This window comes from Carcharhinus amblyrhynchos, chromosome 3 (assembly GCF_965287045.1).
Source record: "Carcharhinus amblyrhynchos chromosome 3, sCarAmb.v2.hapA, whole genome shotgun sequence".
In the NCBI taxonomy this organism is placed as follows: Eukaryota; Metazoa; Chordata; class Chondrichthyes; order Carcharhiniformes; family Carcharhinidae; genus Carcharhinus; species Carcharhinus amblyrhynchos.
In genome coordinates, this window is record NC_137326.1 from 29,832,704 (window position 1) to 29,853,825 (window position 21,122).

The 21,122-nt window shown below is 40.6% G+C and overlaps 1 protein-coding gene across 1 annotated transcript; it reads right to left on the reverse strand.

Moving 5' to 3' along the window:
* Window positions 1-13,537: 13,537 nt before the first annotated feature.
* hesx1 (HESX homeobox 1) lies at window positions 13,538-16,637 on the reverse strand. Its single transcript, XM_080182778.1, has 4 exons — window positions 16,469-16,637; window positions 16,028-16,215; window positions 14,813-14,914; window positions 13,538-14,706 (listed from the first exon to the last, which is right to left on the reverse strand). The coding sequence occupies exons 1-4, from the start codon at window positions 16,635-16,637 to the stop codon at window positions 14,584-14,586; spliced, it is 582 nt and encodes a 193-aa protein (XP_080038904.1). The 3' UTR covers window positions 13,538-14,583.
* Between the last annotated feature and the right edge of the window lie 4,485 nt (window positions 16,638-21,122).

The following is a 21,122-nucleotide window of genomic DNA, read 5'->3' on the forward strand; positions in this document are numbered from 1 at the left end:
CCCCATCACACACACACACACACACACACACACACACACACACACACACACACACACACACACACACACACACACACACACACACACACACACACACACTACCCTTCCTCAGGATAATTGTACTGCTCTTCGGAGCACTGAGTCATACGAATCAGTAAAAAATCTCACTTTCAATTGCTGGCATGTGCTTGTGTTTGTCCTGTCCAGACACACAGAATTCTTGCTGTGCCAAGAGCAGAAACCTTCCTTGGCCAATTTATTCTCCGAAGTGTGTAGGATGTAAATTCAACACTAAAAGGAAAGGTAAAATATTACAGATGCTGGAAATCAGAAAATCTCAGCAGGTCTGGCAGCATCTGTGGAGACGGAAACAGAGATAATGGATGGGATCTCTCCCCTGCTCCACCGTGTGTTTCATGGCAGCAGGAGGTGGCACGAACTGGCGATGGGATCATATGGTCCCACTGTTGTCAACAAGGTTTCCCTTTTAATGCACCCTTTGCTGCCAGGAAACCTGTGGTGGGGGTGCATCATCGTTGGGATCGTAAGATCTTGCCAAGATTTTGGCAAGTGTTAGGAATCCAATATGATTGCTCTTCAGAACAGGAGTTATGGTGGACTTGGAGAAGTTTCCTTCTCCACTGATGCTGCCAGACCCGCTGAATTTTTCCAGCGTTTTCTGTTTTTGTTACTGTAACTTGAACAACGTGACAGTGACTAGCCATCTCAGCAGTGAAATGAGTTCTGCAGTTCACCCATTCATTTGAAAGCTTACTGAGGCATTACCTGGACGTTCCACACACCTCAAGCATTTTTTTTGTTCCATGTTTCTAGGACAGCCTGTGGGATGCTGAGCCTGCAAGTCTTGGTTGAGTGACTTGAGCAGGACTGCAAGTCTGTGAGAGTGGTCTTACCAGCCCATCATGCTGGTTGATTGGCGTGGTGAACTGGTAAGATCGCCAAAGAGGCGAAAAACCAGGTTCGCACCTGGTTTCTCGCCTCTCACAATGATACCAGCCCTGAATTACCGGCGTAATCAGCCTCATACCAGGGAAGAGCACACGGCTGATTTTAATATTTGAATCTTAATTTAGCTATTATTAGTGAGCCCGGGATGTAATCGTACTAGCCAGTTTTGACACTTGAAGTTCAGGTTCAGAGCTGCTGCCTTCTCACAGAATCACAGTCCAGAGTTGAAAGAAGTAAGGAGGGAGATGGGGCCTATTAAGAGTAGCATCAACTCTGCTCTATTCTTCTCCTCCATAATAGTAATAAAGGTACACCCATAGTGAATGTGTGAAAGTGAAGGGAGAGAGGGTACAAATCTCCTGATGATCTTGCACCATCAGAAACCAGTTCAACAAAGCAGAAATAGGATTTCAAATGTAATGGCTGCCAAAATGTCTTTCCCGGTTTCAACAACCTTCATAGAATCCCTACAGTGAAGAAGGAGACATTTTGGCCCATTGAGCCTGCACTGACAACAATCCCCCCCAGGCCATACCCCGTAACTCCAAAGAGTTACCCTACTAATTCCCCTAACACTAAGGGGCAATTTTAGCATTGCCAATCAACCTAACATCTTTGAACTGGGGGAAGAAACTGGAGCACCTGGAGAAAACCCACACAGATGCAGGGAGAGTGTACAAACTCCATAGAGTCACCCAAGGCCGGAATTGAACTCAGAGCCCTGACACTGTGAGACAGCAGTGCCAATCATTGTGCCATCATGCTGTCCGCAGCTAAAACCTGCTTGCCTCCGGCTGAACCTGGCAACTGCTGCACCTTAAGTTCTCCAGGCTAATTTACCTGAGCATTTTGAAATTAGATATCCAGGAAATTTGGGCTGTAGTAACATTAGTTCTCATTTGCATATAGTTAATGAGCTAGCAGGTGGAAGAGGGTGGCATGGTGGTACACTGTTTAGCACTGCTGCTTTACAGCACCCGGGAACTGCGTTTGATTCCCAGTTTGGGTCGCTGTCTGTGTGGAGTTTGCACATTCTCCCAGTGTCTGCGTGGGTTTCCTCCTGGTGCTCTGGTTTCCTCCCACATTCTGAAAGACGTGCTGGTTAGGTGCATTGACCCGAACAGGAGCTGGAGTGTGGCAACTAGGGGAATTTCACAGATACTTCATTGCAGTGTTGATGTAAGCCTTACTTGTGACTAATAAATAAATTTTAAACTTTTTAAAAACAGTCAGGACCGAACTGTGTTTAGACACTTAAATGTGGTTGAATGTTGGGATGGAGTTTCAAATCCAATTTAATACCTGAAAAAGTATTCCCCCCTCCCCCCACATTTAAAGCTATAAAAATGCATAAAATAGTGTAGGGTGCTGGGTCCCTTGTTTTTCTTTGTAACAGAGGAGATCACAGGCTATACAAAAAGAGAATGGAAGTGTTTAGTGTTTACCATGTGAAATTGGATCATTCAAATTACCTGATGCTTTTCTTCGTTTAGCATTGGTCTCAAATTTGTTGGCTTGTCCATTTCCGTTCTTCACCAGAACTGACATAAAAGATTGGCTGACCAACCCTTCTGGCACTTTGCTGAAAGGAATTCAGAATAATAAGGCCTCATCCAGAAGTGACCAAGTGTGAAGAATTCCATCTGAGGCCTTTTGTTACTCATTGAATTGAGTGAAATGTGAAACCCCAAGGAACGCTGAAGTTTATTTTTTCAGACCTCTCCCAGAGACATCTCCCAGAGAGATCAGTTGCGGATTTTCTGATACAAACCAGAGATAATTGTTAATGACTGAACAGCTCGGCATTTAGTTACTCATTAGGGACTGATTCTTTGTTTTTATTGCAATTACCTGCAATTTGGGAGATTCATCAAGCACTTTACCCTGAAGCTTCTATTTACCACATTCTATGGGAATTTCTGATGGAAGTTATGGTGTGCAGTATAAGAATATTACATCCAGAATATCTTTTCCCAAATATATTCATATTTTATACCTCACAGTAAAACAATAACATTAAATAATACAAATGTTTTGGGACAGTATGTCCCACATATTAATTCATATTTGAATAATTTAGTTATCGAACAATCTGTTCTTCAGAAATTTTAAAATATTGAGAAAGCAGGCCTAAGATTTAAGAGCACTATTTCACACAGCATCAATTTGCTCAGTACTATGCTGATTAGCTCAATACATTGAGCTAAACACCAGTGGCCTCTAGTGTCGGAAGTTAGGACTGGCAATGCACTATTCAGTTTGACAAGATGGTGACTGAAGCTAAAGAAAGACTTTGGGGGCAGTTAGGGATTTTTGATTACATGTGGTATACTAATTCAAGGGGGCAATATTTTGAAATATGGATCTAAGCCAGTTTAAAATGAAATCACACAAAGGGTATTGGAAATTTGGAACTAATGGTCAATTTATGTTTTCAGCACTGAGATGCATGGAACTTCAGTGAGATGAAACCTATAGCTAAAGCAGTTATGAAGAACAAAGGAATGGAATTGAGATATAGACCAGCCAACATCTGGTACAGAACTGCTCCAGAGATTTTTTTTTTAAATTCATTCATGGGACATGGGCATCACCGGCTGGCCAACATGTGTTATCCATCCCTAGTTACCCTTGTTCAAATGGCAGTTGAGAGTCAACCACATTGCCGGAGTCACACGTAGGCTAGACCAGGTAAGGACGGCAGATTTCCTTCCCTAAAGGACATTAGTAAACCAGATTGGTTTTTCCATCAATCGACAATGGTTTCATGATCATCAGTAGGTTCTTAATTCCAGCTTTTTAAAAATTGAATTTGAATTCCACTATTTGCAGTGGTGGGATTCAAACCTGGGTCTCAGAACATTAGCTGAGTTTCTGGATGAATAGTCTAACGATAATACAACTGGGCCACCACCTCCCCTGAATTGAATTGCTTTTTCCTAAAGTGAGAACCTTGTGCTTTGAACTAATCGGTTCTTTTGAGTGGGTTGTAAACTGAACACCATGAATGGACTTTTGATTATTTGATGTTAAGCACTGCCTGAGCAAGACACAATACTGCAAGGAGGGCCACATGCTCCTTACACAATTCATCATAAACTCTTTTTAATAATTTCAATGGAAGGGAAATCCATTAAGTTTTGTTCCCAATGTTCAATCCTTCCCATCAAACTTTTCTTTCTCTGTTCCAGAGGCTTCTCAATACCTTACAGTAAATAAAAGAAATATGTTTGCAAAAATCAATTGATTTTGAACTCAAAATTCCATTTTATTCACTCATTTTTACTCCCTGCGCATTGGGACATTAATAATTGCAGTTAAAGTTTTCTTTAGGAATTATTATTAAGAAACTCGAGAATACTGCCCATGACATCCTATCCAAACCTTGTTTTATAATTGACAAAAGCAGGCAGACCTGTTTGATGTTAGAAAGCACATTACTGTAAATTATAACCTTGCTTGCTCACTGCATTTGCTGCAGTGAAAACAGCTTGTAGAAGCTGATGTTAACTATTGGGTTTTTGGCATGGCAGAGCATGCTGGGCATTCCAACAGCAAAGAGTCTAGACCCATTTTGTATTCCAGCTTCAGACAGTTCCATTTTAAAATGACAGCTGGTGCCCCATGCATATTATAAAATCCATATTTTCATAATAAAAAGGCCCTAACACTCAAACCAGATGAGCATTCTGGCCATTCAATAGCAGGCTAGTTAAAATGGTAACAGTTGAACCATCTACATTACCGGGGTCATCAAGTTTGCCAATGCTATTTCAAGTGCATTACTACCCAAATAACCCTGATTAAGATTTAGAGGTGGATGAGCCGCATAAATGCTGCAGTTACCACAACAGCAGGTCAGAAGCTGGATATTCTGCAGCAAATAACTCACTTTCTGAATCCCATCTACAAGGTATGAGTCAAGAGTGTTTTGGGAATGCTCCCCATTTTCCTTTGTGAGTGTAGACCTAACAAGGCTCAAGAGGTTCAATATCATCCAGGTCAAAGTAGCTGCTTGATTGGCACCCCATCCACCACCTTAAGCATTCACTCCATTCACCACTTTGGCCTGTGGCTACATGATGCTCTGCAGCAACCTGCCAGATATCCTTCCACAGCACCTTCCAAACCTACAACCTCTGTCACCTGAAAAAACAAGGACAATAGAAGTATTGGAACATGACCATTGACAAGATACCAAGTCATATCATCCAGATTTGGAAATTTATTTATGAGTGTAAGCTTTCATCAACGTTGCAAAGAAGTTACTGTGAAAATCTCGTAGATGCCACACTCTGGCACCTGTTTGAATACACTGAAGGGGTATTTAGCATGGCTAACACACCAAACCAGCATGTCTTTTGGACTGTGGGAGGAAGCCAGAGCTCCTCAAGGAAATCCACACAGACACGGGGAAAGTGTGCAGACTCCACACAGTCAGTGATCCAAGCCGGGAATTGAACCTAGGTCCCTGATGTTGCGAGGTAGCAGTGCTAACCACTGTGCCGCCATGCTGCCCTGGTTGTTATCATCATTCCTTCATTATCACTGAGTTAAAGTCCTGGAATGCCCTATCTAACAGCCTCATGGATAGACCTGCACCTTATGGATTGCAGCAGTTCAAGAAGACAGCTCACTACTAGCTTCTCTAAGGCAATTAAGGATGGACAATGAACACTGGTCTTGACAGCAAAATCCATATTTCATGAGAGAATATTTTAAAATGTTCTCTCTTCATTGCTATTTATTGATCACTGCTGGAAATGCATGTGTCTGGAGGGATATGGACTCAACTGCAGTGGCACCTGCCTGCAAACAGCCTACCAAAATTCCCCCTTACAAACCACATACAATATTAGTCACTGGTATGACATAATGTGATTTCTTCATGCTTCTAGCAATTCTGCCAAATTGAAATTTGAATTACTTTTTCTTAAATGCTGCTGGTCACATGCTTGACATCTTATATTTACCCAAAGGCCCAAGTGTAAAGAGAAACAATTATCTGGAAGATGTCACAGGTATACAAATTATTTCTTCAAATAGTGACAATGTCAGTTTTAATTCTCTGTGCCTATAGCTTTTACAGCTGAAATAATTTAACTCATTTTAACACCTTAGGTACCTTGTGTGTAAAGAAGTGAATAAAAATGCCCTATTATAATGCCTTTCACGTCCTTATGACATCCCAAAGTAATTTGGAGCCAGCTATATGTTTTGGAAGTGCAGTCATTGTGGTAATCTGGGAAGTGCAGCAGCCAACTTCCATTCTGCAAGGTTCCACAAACAAACAAAATAATGACCGAATAATCTATTTTAATGATATTGGTTGAGGGATATACATTGGCTGGGACACAAGGAAAACTATTCTGCTCTTCTTCAAATAGGACCATGGGATCTTTTAGTCCACCTGAGAAATGGTGTTGTAATTTAATTGTTCAGCTGGAAGATGGCTTCTGTAACAATGCGGCACAATACCAGACTAGGATTATATACCTGAGTTTCTGGAGTTGGTCTTAAAAGCCACAATCTACTACTGAGCCAAGACTATCAATGATGACAGTCTGGTCAATATTTATTTCATTCTGGTTTCCTCCCTCAGCCCGAAAGACGTGCAGGTTAGGTGCATTGGCCATGCAAATTCTCCCTCAGTGTATCTGAACAAGCGCCGGAGTGCGGCAATTAGGGGATTTTCACATTAAATTGTAACTTCATTGTAGTGTTAATGTAAGCCTATTTGAGACACTAATAAATAAACTATATACACACACATACCCATATCTCATGGCCATTGGATACAATGTTTAATGCCTTCTACTTTAAACTATTATTTTTTGATCTGAGGTTGCTTTGTTCCCTTTTGGGAACCTTTACCTGTGTTTATTCATTTCAACAATGGAATACTGCAGTGGGTCTGTTAATGTTATTGATTATTTTAATACTCTACTCACCACCTTTCAAGTTACAAAATCATTTCAAAAGGATAATCAAATATTCAATTAAAGTACTTACTCTTGGCCAGTATTATCGTCACTGCTCCTGAAAAGCACACATACAGGTACAATACAATCAACCCACTGATATCTCAGCCAAGTGGTTGTATGTGAATCTACATACGAAGTACCAGATTATTTAATTGCCAACAAACTTACAGCCAGACCCACACACGGACACTTTCCATTTGAACTGGATAAAATTAGTAGGAACCTGGCTGAATTCCTCTGCTCTGTCCTGGGGCAGAAGTCAATTATAGTATTTTATTTGGTGTCCTGGAGATCAGCTAATACAACACAGGCAAGAATTGAGATTGAAGTTTTGTGGTCTAAGTGGCTGAGTGTTGCATTAGTTGATGTATTTGCCCACTAAGCAATGAGAGGAAGCTACATTATACTTCTGACCATTTTCAGTTCAATACATACACATTTTGGCAAGTGCTCTCACCATGTGCAATCCTTTATTTTAATCCCATTATGGCTTTGTGGCATTCACTGTAAAATTTTCAAACATGCAAGTAGCCACATGCTTAATCACCCTCTTCTGCTAAACATAGAGCTACACGTCTAATCAAAGAAATCCTTAGCTGTTTAGCAACATTAAAGGAAAACCCCATAAATGTTACAAGCTGCCTAACTAAGTATTGCAGATAGATAGTAGATACTGTGCTACTTCTTAACACAGCTTGAAGTGGCATTCTGCTGTTGCCTGTCACTTGTTCAGAAATCAGAAAATGCTGAAAATTCTGAGCAGCTCAGGTAGCATCCGTGGATAGAAAAACAATGTTTTAGGTAAATCGCCTTTCATCGGGACTGAAAAATGCTAAAGATGGTTTTCAAGTAGAAAGGAAGAAGGTTGGGGTGAGAGGTAGGAAAGAATAATGATAAAGGAAAGTCTATAATATCACTTAATGAAAACTTTTAGCAGCTTTCTCAGCATCACATTTCCTTTGTCCTATTATAGTGTTGCCCCCCCGCCCCAACCCTCATAGCATAAATCTTGTCTGATTTTCTTTGCTTTCAGCCCTGACGATGGGTCATCCAGACTCAAAACATTGGCTCTATTCTTCTCCACAGATGCTGTCAGACCAGCTGAGTTTCTCCAGTATTTTCTGCTTTTGTTTCAGATTCCAGCATCCATGGTATTTTGCCTTTAACAGGATCCCCTTCGGGGCTAACCCGAAAGCTTGCGAGTATATTATCAAATAAATAGGTTGGACTAAAACCAGGTGTTGTCAGACTTTTTACTGTGTTTACGCCAGTCCAACGCCGGCATACCCACAATTTGCCTTTATCCAAGGTCTATAATGGGGTGGAAGGCAACAGCAATAAAGTGATGGAAAAGATGATGGTACAAGGCAAAAGGACAAGTTTAAGAGAAACAGAAAGATGAATTTTGTGAATGTGAGACTGGGAATAGCAGATCTAATACAGCACTTCAGTCTTCCGGACCTAACACCAACAATCTTATTTCATAATCATTGCCCTGTTTTCCCAGACAGCAACTGTTGGTAATCCCTTATGCCATTTAATCTCTCTTGCCTTCCACTATATTATCATTAACTTTATCTTAAAAGTGTATATTATTAACATTTTCCTGTTCTGATGAAAGATCATTGATTAGAAACATTAACACGTGTTTTCTCTTTACACAGAAGGTCCTGAGTTTCTCCAGCGTTTTCTGTTTTCGTCTCTGGTTTCTAGCATCCAGTGTTTTGCTTTTGTTATGTAGTTTAGTCCCTGCTGTTGAAACAATTCCCGTGTTAATTTCTTTGTGAAGGTTGCCTTAGCAGGAACAAATTGGTCCCACTGGGTCATTTGTCTGATAATGAAAAAGTTAAAGAGGTATTAGCCCTTGACTGGATTAGGCTGAATTCCTATTGTGAACTATGTAGTCAGTATTTAGATGGACAATGCACTGGATTTACTTGCAGTTGCTTCACTTTGTTGTGGTGATGATATGTGCCTTCAGGACAAATGTTAAATGGGTTAAGTAACCATTACCACCCTCAGTGCTCAGGGCTGGTATAGCTCTCTGGAAACTGAATTTATTCGATCCCGGTTAAATGGATATTGTAATAAATCAGAGACTGACAAGATTGTGCATTGATCGTGAACCAGCATATGCACAAATGAAGGCTGGAAGTTTTTATGTTTTATATTTGTAATTAATGAACAAGTAGCTTTGATATGTAGGATAGTTATATTCTATTACTGGCTTTCATTCTACAACTATTAACCCACTATTGAGCTGCCTGATATTAAAATATGGATGGGTATTCTGCAGTAACTTCCCAATCTTTTCCACCGTCTGCAATGCAGAAGTGAGGAGCAAGGTGGAATTCTCTCTATTTGCCTGGATTGGTGCAGCTCTGATAACATTTAATAAGCTCTACAGCATCTAGGATAAATTGGCCCTCTTGATTGGCACCCCTTAAGCAATCATTCCTTCCTCTGCCAGTGCAGAGTTCAAGTGTGTACCCTCTAGAAGAGCTCTTCAACAGCACATTCTTGAATCTAAACCCATCTTCTCCAACACCTAGAAGAACAAGGGCAGCAGATGTATAAAAACACAACCACCTGCAAGCTGCTCTCCAGGTCACATATCATCTTGATTTGGAAACATATGGCCATCACTCGATCAAAATCCTGGCACTTCTTACCAAACCTCTCGCTGGGATAACCCTCACAATACAGGTTGCAAGGGATCAAAGCAACAGCTCATCGCTATCTTCTCATGGGAAAAAGCTTAGGTAATAAAAGCAGACTTTGCCACAACACCTAGATTCCATGAATGACTAAAATAAAGTTCTTGCCACTTAATATTGGTATGAATGGTGTTGCCCTATACTCCATACAACATGCTGATTTCGTTCCTTTACTCAGTTTCCTATTCAGAATGATAAAATAATCCACCACAGAGGCAGCTATAGGCACATTGTGCCTATGCAGGGGTCTTTGGTGAAGATATCCCAATTAACTCCTTTGTTTTTTTCCTCCCCTACAGCCCTCTAATTGTTTTTCCCATTCAATTATTTATCAATTTCCTCTTTGAATATTACTACTGAATCTGTGAATGGCTTCCACAGACCATTCAAGCAATGAATTTCAAATAACAACTCAAGAAAAAAAAGTTCCATTTTGCCTCTAGTTATTTTCCCCTTAAATCCAAGTCCTTCTACCAATAGAGACAATTTCTCCTTATTTGCTCTTATTAAAACAATTCATAAACAGGCCATCAAATATCCTCTGAACCATAAGATTCTCAATTCCTCTACATTCCTAGTCCAATTCCAGCAAAATTATCTTGCATCCGCTCCAACATCTTGAAATCCTTCCTAAATTGTGGCTTTCACCCTCCACCTTATGGGTGATGAGGCCAGATATGATTCCCACAGTTACATCTGCTGACTCATAGTCAAAGCAGATCAAAATATTGATGACATTCCCTCCATAAATAAATGACAAAGATAGTCGACGAATGGGTGATATGAGCTAACATCTAGGGAGCTGTGATCAAGAACAAGGGAGTAAGTGGCAGCCAGTATCATATTCTGCTGCCCTCCAAGCTCTTGGACAGACACAATGAACGAGATGCGGACACACTCACAACTCTTGCTCCATACCACCATTTTCAAAAACTTCTAAGAAACCCACCCTTGATCGGATTTAGCCACGGTCCTTACTTGGCTCCAAAGTTCAACTATGAAGCAACATGGGACATTTTATGTTACATGTGTTTTATAAATGCCAAATTGCTGTTGAGGGATCCCGGATATACACATAAAATCCCTGCCATTTTTCAAAGGTAGATATTTGCGTCTTTTGCATAAGTAAACAGTTTGACAGGTAAAAAAGATTTGGGGTACAACATATTGCATGGCCTATGTTGCAAAAGATGATAGAAATAAAGTTTTCACGTTTGGAATTTTTAGGGGAAGATGTTGGTGTAGTGGTAACATCAACTGACTAGTAATGCAGAAGCTAAGGCAATAAAGAACATAGGTTCAAATATCACCATGATAGCCGGTGGAATTTAGATCAATCTGGAACATAAAGCTAGTCCCAGTAATAGTGGCCATGAAACTAGCATCCATTGTTGTAAAGACCCATCTGGTTCACTAATGTGCTGTGGGGAAGGAAATCTACCATCTGTACCAACTCTGGCCTCTATATGACTCCAGATCCACTCTTGCCAACCGATGCAAAAAAAGGGAACAATCTGCTGTTTAACTTACATGTCAGAAGCCAGAATGAGGAGGCCAGGTACAATTTCCAAAGTGAATACAGATCAAGGCTGAGACTATGTTCTGTCAGTAGGCAAATGACGCAGGACAGCTCAGTGTGGGTGATGTAAGACAACATTCAGGGGATCATGATCAAGGATAAGGAAGGGGCAGCTGATGCCTTGGTCTACTGCCCCTCATGCTCCTGGACAGACACACACAAGCCCACTGATATTTACAAATAAATTGTTGTTTCATTACCAGCAATGTTCTCTGTAAGCTGCAACTTCAAACAGTGGCCAAAAAAGCTCCCATGCAAGTTGCACACAAGCCAGTCCCTTAAAGTTACCATGTAGGACTGGGGGAAGCACAGTAGCATAATGTTTAGTAGTGGGACCCAGATTCAATTCCAGCCTTGGGTGAGTGTGTGAAGTTGGCATGATGCACTTAAGTATCCAAAGACGTGTAGGTTAAGTGGAGTAGCCATGGTAATGCACAGGATTACAGGGATAGGGCAGAGGGCACATGCCTGGGTGGGATGCAATGCAGACTCAATGAGCTGAATGGCCTCTTTCTGCAGTGTGGGGATTGTATGATCAGTGTGGTTGTGCCTAATGCAATCCAAAGAGAGGGTACGTTTATTGTGAGTATTATCATTTGTGGGGGGAAGGGGCGCACAAATTGCTAAAATAAAAGCAAATTACTGCTGATGCTGGGATCTGAAACCAACAGAAAATGCTGGGAAATCTCAGCAGGTCTGGCAGCATCTGTAAGGAGAGAAAAGAGCTGACATTGTGAGTCCAGATGACCCATTGACAAAGCAGATATTGCGAACCTATTTGAATAGTGTCCCTTCCGCCACCGCTCTAAGGCACCATTAACAGTTGCCCTAGCTGTTCTCAGTTAACTTGTGGCATCAAATAATTTGGTTGCCCATGACTATCTGGACTTGGTATCATTTGTGAAAAGAGTTAGAGAATATTTGGGGAAACAGCAGTGCCCTTTCTCTGCTGTTTACCAGTAGTAAGTAAAATGTCTTCTGTATATTACCAATTTGAATATAGAAATACATACAAAACCTTAGTGTATGTATTTCTACATAATGTTAGGTTAGTGACCAGGGATCAAAAAAATATTGGCTTTAAACGCGACTTAAAAATCTATTCCAATGATGGTAAGGATTTCATCAACTGCAGAGAGGGATGGATAGGATGTATGGTTTGAAACAGAATTGATCAGCATGCCAATAAGGCTCGAAAGAACACTTTGAAAAGGAGGATGAAATTGTGACCAAAAACAGTTCAAATTTATGGAAGAGGCCAAAAAGGATAGCTTCTGTCTCTCCAATACTTAATGGATGCTGGCTTTGATATCCACAACTTGGCTGTTTGACAACAAGTGGAGCTACTTTTTCCCCTACCCTGAAACCAGCATGCTAGGTTACAGTTACAGGAGTGCCACCTGGCCACTATTATTTTAATTTGAGTGAGTAGCCATTCTACAAGTGATGAGTCTGCAATGTGTATAGCATCATTGAGTCTAATCCTATATTCACTCAACATTCAAATAGGTAGACTCTGTAGTTGGGATATTTAGATAGCAATCCAATGCAGGAACTCCAGATGATTCCTTCTCCCTCAATCCCCAACATCTCAGAACAGAAAAAAATCAATTATAATAACCAACCAAAAAAAGTCAGCACACATTGGGAATCAACACTAGGTCCTTTAGGTGTACGTGGCTTCAAAAGGACACAGCCGGATTCTATCATTCACTACAATCAATCCGTTTGTTATAACCTACATTTCGGGCACAGTATTTTTGGGCATGTGGGAAGAAGTGACTTACAATTATGAAAAGAATTGCTGGAAAGCCATCACTGGTACTTTGAAATGATTTGTTTAGCAGATACTCTCCGGATAGTTTCTCAGCACAGATGCAAACTGATGGCTTAACATTCCTAGAATGTACTGCAAAATCTCTTAATAGTGTTACAAGATTGTTCCAAAGCTCAGTAGAACTAGGTAACTATTCTCATTTGCTTGTATCTCCACAAATTTTATACAAGGTATACTGGCTCCTTAAGTGGAAATTAATCTGACCACTGGTGGTACTGTGATGCAACAGTTGTTGCATTAACCTTTATTTTAATATATGCACAAAAGTAATACAATCTTTCATACAGATGTTTTAACAGGCAATACTTGGTTTACAAACACAATTATACAGACTGAGACCAAGAAATCTTTCAAACATATTTGATAAAGTATTTGCACCATCTAAGACTTTTGCAAGTGCAAAGTGGTACATTACTTAACATTTTTGATAATGCATGTAGCTACACATTCTTATCCAAAAATAAAATTCTACTGTTCCAAACAATCTTGGAAGTACAATTAAAATACTAATTCCAAAATGTTACAAAACAAATCATTTTTATTATTTGCTCAGTGTTTGCAAAGTATCAAGCAGATTTTTTATACAATATCATACTCTTGTCAATTGTTGAGTTGTATATTTATCATACACTACCCTTCTGTGAATAGTAGATTAAACTTTTAAATATTAACGGCTATTTCTAAATCCTGCAGACATTTCCACAACATGGAACCAGTATGGGTACACTTATTAGCAATAATTATTAAAAAGGACTTACATTTATATAGCACCATTCACAACCTCAGAACATTTCAGTCATTTATATCGTAGGGAAATATGACAATGTGCACACGGCAAGGACCACAATGAACAGTGATAAGTGGCCAACTGTTCTGTCCCAGTTATCATTTAAAATTACAAAATTAATCTCATTTCCTTCGTTGAAGCAGTCAACTCCTTGCTAGACACCAACTGACAGACTTCTAAAGTTTACTTATTAATTAGTGTCACAAGTAGGCTTACATTAACACTGCAATGAAGTTACTGTGAAAATCCCCTAGGGGCTTGTCTGAAGGAGAATTTAGCACGGCCAATGCACCTGACCAGCACGTCTTTCAGACTGTGGGAGGAAACTGGAGCACCCGGAGGAAACCCATGCAGACAGCGGGTGAATGTGCCGACTCTGCACAGACAATGACCCAAGCTGGGAATCGTACTCGGGTCCTTGCCACAGGGATATTATACATATGAAGTATCACAAAAGCCTAATTTCACTCCCAACAGTAGCCATCACAAGTCTTTCCAGCAGGAATCAACAAACTGCAGACAGGCAAGATTTACAGTCAATTATTCCCTTCCCTAACCCAGGAATGTTGAACCATTTCACCCTTACTGCTGTCCCAGTTATAATCATCACAGACTCAGCACAAGGCAGCTGCAGCCACCTTGGTTATAAAGGTTTTAGCTACTAAACAGTGCATCAAGAAACGGTCAAAGAATTTTTGACGATCAAGTTCCTACAGCTGTGAGCCAACTTTCTGCTTTTGTACACTTGAACTCATGAGTGCATTTTTCACCATCAGAAACTGCGATTCACGGCGGGATCTTTTCAGCTTTGCTCGGCGATTCTGGAACCAGATCTGAAATATCAAAATGAATTTTTTTTTAATTTTAGCAACAGAGTGCAAGCGATATTAAAAAATTGCATGTTTGAGTTTATTAATCTTGTCCTTTTCAGGTCATTACCTGAATTCGGTCTTCATCCAGAGCCAGTTTCTGAGCAAGCTCTTCACGAACATCAATCCCTGGGTAACAATTCAGCTGAAATTCTTCTTCTAATACTTCGATCTGAGAAAATGATTCAAATAAAATCTATCAATTCAGGTCTACATTTGATATGGGGTTCAATGGTATTTATTTTTAATAACAAGTGGCTAGTTAGAAGAGATTCTCTGTCACATTCTTGAAATAGGGGCTGTAGATTCCTTACAATAGTTAAAAGGAATAACAATTAAAATATATGGAGTACAAACTGGAGAGAAGGATTAGGCTAGGTGGCACTATAAGCCACAAGACACAGGAGTAGAACTAGCCCATTCAGCCCATCAATTCTGTTCCAACATTCAATCATATTTTTCTCATCTCCATTATCCCTGATCCCTGTATTAATCAAGAACCTATCTATTTCTGTCTTAAAGACACTCAATGACCTGGCATCCACAGCCTTCTGCAGCAAAGATTCCACAGACTTGCCACTCTCTGGCTGAAGAAATTCCTCCTCATCTCTATTTTAAAGGATCATCCCTTTCACCTGAGGTTGTGCCGTCCGGTTCTTGTTTTTACTATTGGTAGAAACATGCTCTCCACATCCACTCTATCCTGCAAGTTTCAATAAGATCCCCCCCTCATTCTTCTAAACTCCAATGAGTACAGACCCAGGGTCCTCATACGACCATAGCTAAGTAGCCAGTTTCTGTACTGCGACATTCTATAAAGTTGTGTTTTGGTCACCCACCTAGTGGTACAACTCCCCCCGAGCTGAGAAATCATTCCTTTAGCTTTGCAGGTGAAAAAAATCCAGATTATAGTTAACTTTTTAAAATCTATCTTGGGCTATGCATAATAGTCACTACTGCTCTGTTCTCTTCAAGCTATTTATAATAGTTTAAAGTATCTTTTCATTCAAAAATTAAAGTGTTCAAAGTGGACATCAAATGTGATGACATTTTGGTTATTTACAATTCACGACTATTAAATTGTGCAACAGAATTGCCTAGACGACTAAATACCGGAATTTGCAATTATGCAGATCAAAGAGACTTTCCAAAAAGCAAGTAATAATTTTGAAGAACGGTCTGAGACACACTCATCCTGTATAAATGCATGTTGCATGTCTAAGAAAAACTGATTGAAGCTGCAGCATTTCCGCGGTGTGTATTATTTTAGGAACTCTCCACTGACCTGGTTCCTGCTGAAAGCAGTCCTGGCTCTTCTACCTCGGAACCAGCAGCAGTTCGGCCGATCAGAGAAGCGGTCCTGGCTCTGTCCAGTTGACTCGGGAGAACACATCTCCCGGTCCCTCCCTTTGCCTTCCTTTGCTGTAAGTGGCGGATCACAGAATCTCCCGGAGGGATCTGAACGCGAGCTCCCTGGAAAAGCCAAGAGAAGATAAACATGTTCAGCGTTTCTAAAGAACGTTAGTAAGATTGTTACATTAAAAGTGGGTTGCTCCCGTGGCCTTGCATTTTCCCCGTGTCTATTTGTACAAATACTGCATCCAGAGCAGAGTAAAAGAGACTATTGCAGAAATCTAGCACATTATGCATTACAGGCACAAAACAAATTTATCGTACAGATTTGCATAGATAGAGGAGTGTGGTCGCCTCTCTGTACACACTTTACCTGTAACGTTCAGTATATCAGCCCATGGTCGGTGAGGAGCCGTCTCCTCGCTCCTGTCCAGCCCCAGAATGCTTTCGATAGTGAAGGAGCATTTTGAAGCTTTCCTCGCTGGCGCCTTCGAAGTTTCTGCCAGTTGAAAGCGGCCTTTCCCACCACCAACACTAGCCATGACCCTCTCGCCACTTTCCAGTCCCAATTCGGCCTAGCCCTGCCCTCTCCTTCCACATATTAGTAGAGATTTTCGACGTCACTAATTAAAACTGTGCAGTTTAAAAAGTTTTTAACATCTGAATGGGGAACCCCCCCCCCCCAAGGATGAGGCGATAATTGTTTATTTGTTGCCAAGTAATTAGTACCTAATAGGAGCAACGAAGGGGCCACCCAGAGGGAGGAGGCAGTGTTATCTCCCCAAACCAGCTAACATAAACTTTCTTTCAAATCCGGGAAAAGCTACATGGTAGCAGTTTACTTATTTCAAAGCAAAACCAAGAAAGGGAATCAATTTTCAGTTTTGATTGCAAAATAGCAAGGAGAAGGATGAAGCACCTCTTCATCCAAAGGGATAATCTCATTTAGGTGAATGTCTTTCACCGGAGCAAAGTAAGCTCTTAATACTATTAGGATAATCCTGATGAATATTCTGATATTTTTTACATGCATATGCAGTGTTGCATTCGGAATGACTGGAAAACAATAGTACAGGCAGAAGTCACGGTGCAGCGGCTTGCAAATGTTGTTAAAAACTCAGTGCGATTGTTTCTCATTTACTTGGATGAATTAATTTGAACAATCGCCGTCTGATTTTAAATACATAACCACAGTGTTTATTTATTCCGTTGAAATATTAAGTGATTCAGGGACACTTTTACTCCAGAATTTTCTATAATCTTTTCCCGAATTAACTTTTTTCTACTGTTTAGGAAATTAAATGAACGGCGTAATTTAGCAAAGCTTAAATCAGGGAAACAAATTATAGATTTTGAAAACAGATGCCAAGAGACGTGTCTGTGGTTTCGGTTTTCTCAATGGTTCAAAACTAAACCGCTCCGTTTTCGATCCCCTGCACCCAGTGTAAACGTTATAGAAACAAGGAGCAGGAGTAGGCCATTCAGCCCTTCGAGCCTGCTCCGCTATTCATCTTGATCATGGCTGATCATCCCATTTAACATCTTGATCCCCCCCATCTCTCTTGATCCATTTAGCCCCAAGAGCTAAATCTAATTTCATATTTAAATCAGACAACGTTTTGGCCTCAACTACATTCTGTGGTAGTGAATTCCACACATTCACCACCCTCTGGGTGAAGATATTTCTCCTCACCTCAGTTCTAAAAGGTTTACCCCTTATCCTCAAACTATGACCCCCCAATTCTGGAATCCCCCACAATTGGAAACATTCTTTCTGCATGTACCCTGTCAGAATTTTATAAGTTTCTACGCAATCCCTCTCACTCTTCTAAACTCTAGTGAATATAATCCTAACCAACTTAATCTCTCCTCATATGACAGACCTGCCATCCCAGGAATCAGCCTGGTAAACCTTCACTGTGCTCCCTCTATGGCAAGGACATCCTTCCTCAGACAATGATACCAAAACTGCACACAATATTCAAAGTGTGGCCTTACCAACACGCTATACAATTGCAACAAAACATCCATACTCCTGTACTCAAATCCTCTTGCTATGAAGGCCAACATACCATTTGCCTTCTTTCATGCCTGCTGTACCTGTGTACTTACTTTCAGTGACTGATACACAAAGACTCCAATGTCTCGCTGAGTGTCCACTTTTCTCAATTTACACCCATTCGAGTAATAATCTGTCTTCCTATTATCACTACCAATATATGGATATCTTCACATTTATCCACATTATACTGCATCTGCCATGCAGATGCCCACACACTCAGCCTGTCCAAATCACACTGAAACATCTCTGCATCCTCCTCACAGCTCACCCTCTCACCCAACTTTGTATCATCTGCAAATTTGGAGAAAATACAATCAGTTCCCATTTCCAAATCATTAATGTATAATGTGAACAGTTAGGGTCCTAACACAGATCCCTGTGGACCCCTACTGATCATTGACTGTTAATCAGAAAAAGACCTATTTATGCCAACTCTTTGCTTCCTGTTTGCTAACCAGCTTTCTAGCCATGTCAAGACATTATCTGCAATCCCATGTGCTTTAACTTTACATAATAGTTTGTTATGTGAGACCTTGTCAAAAGCCTTCTGAAACCACATCCACTGGTTGTCCTCCGTCAACTTTATTAATTATATCCTCAAAAAATTTCAGTAGATTCATCAAGCATGATTTCCCTTTTGTAAATCCATAGTCTGATTATACTGTCTTCCAAATGCCGAGTTATGACATCCTTGCTAATAGACTTCAGCAACTTTGCCAGTACGACACTGGGCTCACTGAGTTCCCTATTTTCTCTCTACCTCCATTTTTGAATAGCGGCCTTACATTAGCTACCCTCCAATCTGTTACACCCTACGTGTGATTAAATTTAATCATTTTCATTTCTCTCCACTAATGGAGTTAACTGCAAATGTACATAACGAAGCCTGTTTGTTCACAGCGCAGTCATTCACTGTGGAGTTCAATACAGGGTTGAAAGTTCAGCGCCACCCAAATGGTTTCCAAACACCATCCTTGGAAGATAAAGTTGACCAATCCTTCCTGTCTTGGAATGAGCCCAACAAGAACCTGCTGAGTGGAGCAGTACTTTAATTCTACATCACTTAAATCATAAACACAAGCAAAAATGTGCAAATTATTTATAGAATCACAGAACCATACAGCACAGAAGAGGCCCTTCGGTCCAGCAAATCCACACTGACACATTAGAAACACCTGAACTCCCATCTAATCCCATCTGCCAGCACTTGGCCACTAGCCTTGAATGTTATAATGTGCCAAGTGTTCACCCTGTGGGTAAAAGCTTTTCCTCACATTTCCCCCTAAACCTCCTGCCCCTTACCTTGAACCTCTTGTGACTGACCTTTCAACTAAGGGCAACAGCTGCTCCTTAACCATTCTGTCCATGTCTCTCATAATCTTGTACAGCTCGATCATGTTGCTCCTCAGTCTTCTCTGCTCCAACGAAAACAACCCAAACTACGCAACCTCTTCATAATTTAAATTTTCCATCCCAGAGAGCATCCTGGTGAATTTCCTCTGCAACTCCCCCCAGTTCAATCACATCTCTCCGATAAGGTGGCAACCAGAACTGCACACAGTACTCCAGCTGTGAATTCACCAAAGTTCTATGCAGGTTCAACATGACTTCCCTGCTTTTGTAATCTATGCCTCAATTGATAAAGACAAGTGTCCGATATGTCTTTTTCACCACCCTACCAACATGCCCTTCCGCCTTCAGAAATTTGTGGACAAACACACCAAGGTCCCTTTGTTCCACAGAACTTCCTTGTGTCCCACCATTCATTGAGTACTTTCTTGTCAAATTACTCCTTCCAAAGTGTATCACCTCATACTTTTCAGGATTACATTCCATCTACCACTTGTCTCTTTCCAAGCCTAGACAAAAATAGAATCATTGAATCCTTACAGTGCAGAAAGAGGCCATTCAGCCCATTGAGTTTACACTGACCACAATCGCACCCAGGCCCCATCCCCATAATCCCATGCATTTATCCTAGCTAGTACCCCTGACACCAAGGGGCAATTTAGCATGATCTAACCCGCACATCTTTGGACTGTAGGATGAAACCAGAGCACTCGGAGAAAACCCACGCAGACATGGGAAGAATGCGCAAAAGTCCACACAAGCTGGAATCGAACCTGGGTTCCTGCCAATGTGAGGCAACAGTGCTAAAAACACTGTGCTGCCCATTTTTTGATACATTTTGAAACATCTTTCGATGCTCTGGTATGTTAAAGCATAACCTTTGGAGTTGCCGGGCACTAAGATCAAGAATTGCGGTGGAGTTAATGCATCACAACGTGGGCATCTACATGGTTGTATCTGGTTATTAAATGAGAAAAGCAAAAAACCCGGGTTCCTATTCATTATGTAGTTTTTTTTAACGAGAAAATGCCTCAGGTTAACCAATGTCAAAATAGTCTCAAACTTGTAGAAAAAACACTTGAAATGCTCCTAGCAAATATGACTATTTTAAACCACATGTGTGGTTAGTACAATTGTCTGTCTACAGAATTCATCACATTCAAGGCTCAGTTGGCAGCACTCTTATCTCGAAGGTTGTGAATGGATGGGAAGTTGTGAATTCAAGTCCCACTCCAGGACTTGAGCACATAAGTCTCAGCTGACACATCAGGGCAGTACTGAGGGAATGCTGCACTCTCATCTTTTGGATGAGATGTTAAATTGGTACCCTGTCATGTGAAAATGGCAGTATTTCAAAGAGCTAGGAGTTCTGCCTGGTCTCCGGGTCAATATTTATCCTCCAATCAACTTCATAAAAATAGATTATCTGCTCATTGTCAGGTTGCTACATGCAAATTGGCTACCATGTCAACAGTGACTACACTTTAAAAAGATACTACATTAGCTATAAAACACTTTGGAATTGGTTGTGGTCATAAAAGGTACAATTAATGTAAGTCTTTTTCTTGTTGGATCCAAAATGCTGCAAATACCACCTGTTTTATTGCATATAGTT

What these genes read in the sequence shown, in the direction of transcription:
- hesx1 (XM_080182778.1), bottom strand. Translation starts at nt 16,637, where the DNA reads ATGGCTAGTGTTGGTGGTGGGAAAGGCCGCTTTCAACTGGCAGAAACT. An exon ending in TGATATACTGAACGTTACAG is followed by an intron (nt 16,216 to 16,468) that starts GTAAAGTGTGTA and finishes TGGCTTTTCCAG; the next exon opens with GGAGCTCGCGTTCAGATCCC. An exon ending in TGGATGAAGACCGAATTCAG is followed by an intron (nt 14,707 to 14,812) that starts GTAATGACCTGA and finishes TTGATATTTCAG; the next exon opens with ATCTGGTTCCAGAATCGCCG.